The sequence below is a fragment of the Triturus cristatus genome, chromosome 9 (genome assembly GCF_964204655.1).
Source record: "Triturus cristatus chromosome 9, aTriCri1.1, whole genome shotgun sequence".
Classification (NCBI taxonomy): domain Eukaryota; kingdom Metazoa; phylum Chordata; class Amphibia; order Caudata; family Salamandridae; genus Triturus; species Triturus cristatus.
In genome coordinates this window covers 1,132,939,810-1,132,946,746 of record NC_140592.1, presented here as the reverse complement: position 1 = coordinate 1,132,946,746, position 6,937 = coordinate 1,132,939,810, and the positions used below count along the sequence as shown (strand labels likewise).

At 39.9% G+C, this 6,937-nt stretch overlaps 1 protein-coding gene across 2 annotated transcripts in view; it reads right to left on the bottom strand.

Annotated features, from left to right (window-relative positions):
• Positions 1 to 2,126: 2,126 nt before the first annotated feature.
• Positions 2,127 to 6,937, bottom strand: part of PRPF39 (pre-mRNA processing factor 39) — a 487,671-nt gene continuing 482,860 nt past the window's right edge. For both annotated transcript variants that reach the window (XM_085627039.1, XM_085627040.1), the window contains one exon: positions 2,127 to 3,067. In XM_085627039.1, the coding sequence (XP_085483165.1) occupies positions 3,011 to 3,067 (57 nt within the window). In that variant the 3' untranslated portion in view covers positions 2,127 to 3,010. The remainder of the gene's footprint in view (positions 3,068 to 6,937) is intronic.

The following is a 6,937-nucleotide window of genomic DNA, read 5'->3' as shown; positions in this document are numbered from 1 at the left end:
TCAGCTAATGGGAACCCTAGCCCTAAGCCTATCCAATCACAACACTAGCCCTAAACTCTAGAACCAATAGGAGACCAAGACCTTGCAGCCAATCTTAGCCCTAGTCCAAGCACTCAATCAGGTACAAAAACCCTAATCTCAACATCCAATAGAGGCCCTAGCCGTAGTCCCAAACCTAGTCACAGCAACTGATGACACAGGAAACCATAGTCCCTACTTCCAATAAAAAGTCTAACCCTAGTCTTAGTCCCACACCTACTCCAGCAACCAATCACACAAGAAGCCTAATCGCTAATTCTAATAGAAGGCCTAACCCTAGCCCTAGTCCAAACAACCAATCACACAGGAAGCCCTAGTCCCTACTTCCAATAAAAAGCCTAACCCTAGCCCCAACCCTACATTGATTGAATCACACAGCCAGAAACCAATCAGAACCCTCAAATAACCAACCAATGAAAACACTAGATACAAGCACCCATCAGTGAACACATGTAACAACCAATAGTAGACAATACAAGGTCCCAGTGACCTCAGACAAGGTTTGCTGGTCTGGGAGTTGAAAGCTGCTCTTCCATTCAGAATCTCCCATGGAAACAGACAGGCCCATTCCAGACCCTTGACCCCGCAGGAAAGGGCCCAAACAAACTGTTCAACAACACTGCCCGGGCAAAACTCCACTCACTCTCCCGGCCAAAGAACGAAGTGCACAATTCCCCCAAAACACAGCCCAAACAGCCCACAGCAGACCACCGCCGTCCCAGAGCACTCCCCGATGCAAAACATCCCTGCCGCTAGGGATATAGTACTGTGTGGTTTGGACTGGCCTATCATTGTACAGTATGATATAGCTTGTCATTTTAAAGTATGGTGTGGCCTGTCATTGTATAATATGGTATAATATGGCCTGACATTTTATAGTACAGTATGGCCAGCCGCTGTCTAGTAAAGTACTTTTCTTGCTTTACTTAAGTTAACCGGAATCCAATTTCGATAGAATACACAACCTTGCACATTATACTTTTCTTAACAAGAAAGATACCATGGGCAGCATTGATTATATTGCAAAATATGTATTAAGCACATCTGTGTTTACATGCCTCTAGGGACTACTGGAAAAGTATCTGTCTGATGTACGATTCACTCTGGCGAGAAGCTGTATTCAATCAGATTTACGTTTGAGGAATGTTAGACAATCTAACAGAAAACCTTGCTTTGTAACAGAACGAAATATACCTTAACAAATCTAGATTCTCGCCATTACCATTTTTCCAACAGATATGTTTTTCATTAAAGATTTAATGTACTTCATGTTAATTTCTAAAGTTGAAAAGATAAAAGCCTCTAGCACTGTATGTTGGCGAGTGGTGTTTTCCAAATTTCTGTTAGTCAACACCTTTCAGTTCTGTAGCATTCATATGAAGGATAGGGTCAATATACAAGGTCTTTCCCAAGAAGATCAAAAATATGAGACTGACTCGGGTTGGTTCAGTCCAAAACCTTGCAGAAGTCCTGTAAAAACACAAAACTATTTAAAGTAATTCATTCAAATATACAGGTTTCTAACTATTTATTTAGTTTTTGACCACTGAATCACTTCAAGAACACAATATCTAGAAATACAAAAATACAATATAATGAGGTATTTTGTTACATAGGTAACATTACAAAATATATCATTTTGGAGAGAGTAGCTGCTTTGTTACTGTATTTTACTGCAAGGCATCACAAACTGGGAAAGCCGGTCTTGAGTGCTCATCAAAGTATAACAAAGAAGTCTTTAAAATAACCATTATAAAATTGAACAAGGCACAAAAGAGTAAATGGAGCCAACCTAGGATTCCAGAGGTGGACAGCTTTGATTGCGGAGGAAAAGAGGTGGTGGTAGCAGTAGAACCTTTGTATATTATTCAATCAGTAACCCTGCAGACTCAGTAACTTTGCATGCACTGTCAGCCAAAACTGGATGTTAAGAGCACTATAAATGCCTGCTTTGACAGTTGCACCAAAATCTGGCCATTCCAGATCAGGGAAGAATAAAAAATGAATAAGCATGTGTTAGATGTCACTTTCAACCAAGATAATAAGCTGCATCAAAGAGAAGGGCAACATGAAACAAGATAAACAGGTCTCTGGACAAATCCTTTATTATTAAACCAAAATGTGATCAGCATGATCAAAATACAATATGCTTGCTCAAAAGGTTGTATGCAAACATCCCAAATACAAGAAAAATCTGTTAATATTGCCTTCTTAAGAACGGGATTTCTACTTTAGGCCTAAACACATTGCATGTGCAATAATAAATATTACTGTTTTAATCTTTTAGAAGGGTGGAATGATGTTTTATTCCCTCAAGTGTGCCTACTTTACTTCGGGTTATTATATACAACAATGCGAGACATTACTGTCAAATGTGAAGAAACAGAACTAGTAAGGATTACTGAAAAACTCTTCCAGCTTCAAGAGTGTAAAACACATTATGCTCCTGACCAGTGATAAAATTTGTCATGGGTCTGGAAGTAGTAAATAATTTGCACCAGTTAACAAGAAGTTTCCTAAACCAAGAGCAAAGTTTCCGAATTACATTTATTTTAAATGTAATATCTGTACAATATGGCAATCGTGTGAACCTGTGCAGAATAGAATTCCACACAATTCATAGTTTATATGACTGACAAACATAAGGTTTCAAAAAGGCTGTATATAGTGCACTATGCCAAATCCATATCATTCCTCAATATAGGCAGAAAGGGGGTCTGTAGTTATATATACACATTTCTATTTCACTATGTCCAAATTGCCATGGTATATAAAAGCTGATAAACTTATTTTGACAAGTTCATATATTAGATGCAATTTTTGTGAAAATTCACACATTTTCTTCAAAAATTGGACACATGTATATTACAGTGTTTCTCTTTGTACCCATCCCCCAACATTAAAAAAATATATGCAGCTGCTCTCTGGTTTCGCTGAAATTAAGCATTGATGTCCACAGTAGCTCATCAAATCAGGTGGAGGGTGACGTATAGTACTGGGAATAATTCCAGGAATTTTGATAATTGTACTGAAAAGGAAAAAAGGAAACATTTTGTTTGCACCAAAAAATTATCAATGTTAATTTGAACATCAACGTTCTGTCATTCTATTAGAATGCATTTTATAAACCTATGGCAAGATCAGCTATTTGTCTACTCTGAGAAAGTAATTTACAGCACTGACCACAACAATGCTAGTTGAACACTTGCATCGTATGACAGATATCGATCAAAAGACCAAATGTGACAAAAATCCACAAATATTCCACCACCCCGCCCAAAAAAAAAACCACAAACAATACTTAAAATGATTCTAAAGGAGCTCTTTCTATGCCAGGCATTTAAAAGGCAATACTTATTCTTTGAAGATTGTAAGCATATCTTTAAATGGAAAAAGTTACATACCGTTTAACTATTTGTTTGTAGCCTGTAGTGCAGTAGATACACATGCTCTGCACATTTCTGCCATTTAGTGTTGTTTTCAAGTTTATCTTCGAATAAGTCTTTGGTCTCAACACCTTATATTGATCCCCCCGCTAAACAGTTGAGTGGAGTGTAACGAAGCAGGCTAGTAAATTATATACGGTGTATTGTGAATAAAGAAAAATAATGCAGCTAAAGAACAGCTGGGATCTTTGCTCGCATAAAGGAAAGAAGGGAGGGCATGTGATGCTACAGCACTACAAACTACGAACAGTGACAGAGTAACATTTTCCATTTCTAACTAGCTCACATGCTCCGCATAAACTGTAAAGCAGTGTGCTCCAATAGAAAGCAGTGACTAGCAAGCATAAGCAATATGGTTTTTAATAAAGTTTGGCCAACCTCAGCCTCTTAACTTCTGGATATCAACATCTTGAGGAAAGGACTGTGGTGTTGACCATTTATCAACCTCAGAAACATCTTCTATTCGTAGGTTTCCTAAGAAGGCTATTGTACCTCCCTTCCGGAATGTGCCTTGGCAACAAATGCATTCTGTGCTTGGTCTTGGAGTAACATTTTTGAATGTATTTAAGTTTCCATTGTGCCAGTCTTGTCTTACAAATAATGTTTCCCAAGTTGGGTTTTGCAAAAGCCACAGTTGCTTTGGGCTGCAGATGGATTTTGTTCTGTTAATATAGTGCAATTGTGCCTTAACATCCAATATGTGCAGTGCCCTTTCAGGCACTGCCTCAGTGTAAGTTTTGGAAGACTATAGGCAATCCAACTGTGATTCACATAAAAATGGAAAAATCATTTGAGAGAATTTTGGATTTGGTCATAAAAAAAAGACGCTGTCACTTGGAACCTAAATAAGGATAATGTTACTTACCCAGTAAGCATCTGTTCTTGGCATGTAGAACTGTAGATTCACATACTTTGCATAATCCTACCATGTAGTGTTGGGTCCGGATGTTTGCAAGTTGTTTTTCTTCGAAGAAGTCTTTCAAGTCTCAAGTTAATGTGACTAACATTGGAGTCGATGCCCATGTGCATTATCACCGAAAGGAGATTGTTTTCGCGCAGAAGGTGAGAATGGCGATAGCAAGTGTAGAATAGAGATGTCCATGCTTATGTATGTAAACTGATAAACTGCAACAACTATAGGAGACCGGGGGAGGCGAGGGGCGCATGTGAATCTACAGCTCTACATCTGTTCGTTGCTTGCTGGCTAAGATTATCCGTTAGAGGCATGTGAGCTGTAGATCACATGCTTTGCATAGACTATATAGAAGTATACTCCCAAAGCGGTGGTTAACCTGTAGCCATTGGAGTTGTTTGAAAACGTGTTTTAAGTACTGCCTGGTCTACATTAGCTTGTTGCCTCGCTAACACATCTACACAATAGTGCTTGGTGAATGTGTGTGGCGAAGACCATGTTGCTGACTTACAGATGTCAGCTAGGGGTATATTCCATAAAAAAGCCATAGGAGCCCCTATTTTGAGAGTGGAATGCGCTCCTAGGGGGTATTATCAGAGTTCTTTTCGCATTCACGTAACAGGTTTAGATACATTTTTCAATCCACCTGGCTATGCCCGATTTAGATATGGGATTGCCTTTGTGTGGTGGTGAAAAAGCAACAAAAAGATGTTTTGTGAAATTCTTTTATTCTTTCTACATAATATAGTAGAACTCTTCTAACATCTAGTATGTTTAAAGCTCATTCTGCTACAGAAACAGGTTGAGGAAAGAACACAGGTAACTCAACTGATTGATGTGAAAAGCAGAAACTATTTTAAGAAGAAATGTGGGATTGGTTCAAAGAACCACTTTGTCTTTGTGAAACTGAAAGAAAGGCTCTTGAATAGTTCATGCCTGAAGTTCACCAACTCTCCTTAGTGAAGTGATTGCAATAAGATAAGCAACCTTCCATGAGAACAACTCTAATTGACACCAATGCATTGGTTCAAAAGGTGCACCCATTAGCCTAGTAAGGACTATGTTTAAGTTCCATACTGGTGCAGGTGGGACTCTTGGTGGTATCACTTTTTAATCCTTCCATAAAGGCTATAATCGCTGGTACTCAGAATAGAGAGAAGTGTCTGTTTTGTAAGTATGCAGCTACTGCTGCTAAATGCGAGCACATAGATGTATAGGCTAGTCCAGATTGCTATAAATGTAAGAAATAACAAATGAGGTTTCGCACTGAAGTATCAAGAGGATTGATGTTGTTATTGTTGCAATAGATAAACTGTTTCCATTTTGCTGCAGGACATGCCCCGGTAGTATGCTTTCTACCCACTTTCAGGATATTCATACAGTCTAGTGGTAATTGTAAATAACCACACTATGACTTCAGGAAACAAAGTGTTAGGTTGAGTTCTTTGGGATTTGGATGTCTGATTTCTCCATGGCTCTGAGTGAGGAGATTGGAGTTGAGATGCAGCTTTTGGTGTGGAACTACTGAGAACTTCAGCAGAGTGGTGAACCAAGGCTGACGTGACCATGTGGGAGCTATGAGAATCAGTTTGAGGGATGTTTGTCAGAGCTTCCAAACTATTAACGGAATGAGTGGGAGAGGCAGAAAAGCGTAATATCCCTGACCAGTTTATCCATAGGGTATTGCCTTTGGAGCGTGGGTGTGGGAACCTGGAGGCGAAGCTAGGGCATGTTGCGTTTTGAGCTGTGGCAAACAGGTCTATGTGAGGAAATCCCCATTCCTGAAAATAGGAGAGGAGAATATGAGGATGAAGTTTCCACTCAAGGATTTGCTGTCTGTCTGCTGAGAGGGTCTGCAATCCGATTGTTTACTCCTGGAAGATGTTCTGCCAGGAGATACATTTTGTGGTGTGTAGCCCATTTCCAAATGTGTTGTGATAGGCGTGACAGTTGGAGAGTGTGTCCCGCCCTCTTTCTGTATATAGTACATAGCGGTCATATTGCCTGTGCGGACTAGGACGGCTTTACCTACGAGGTCGGTTTGAAAAGCTCTGAGAGCTAGAAACGCTGCTAATAGCTCTAGGTGATTTATAGGGAGACTCTTGTACTTTCGACTCCATAATCCTTTGATTGTGTGATTTTGTATGTGAGCACCCCAACCAGTGAGTAATGCGTCTGCACCGTTTGTGGAAAAGAGTCGAGAAAGGGCCGCCCTTTGGATACATTTTGAGGGTTCCACCACTGAAGAGAGCAATGGGTGCGGCCATCTACCAACACTAGATTGGTCAACTGACCCTGCGACTCGTTCCACGGACTTACTAAGCATTCTTGAACGGGAAGCATGTGAAGTCTAGCGTGGGGAACAATTATGAAGCAAGATGCCATCATTCCTAGCAATTGCATGAATACTCTTGCTGGTAATGTTTGGTTGGGCTAAACTGGGTGAAAAGGAATTGAATACTGTGAATTCTGGCAGTGCTGGGAGAGGCTAGAGCTTTTTGAGCATTTGTGACTCCTAGATAGGTTTGCGTGTAGGAAG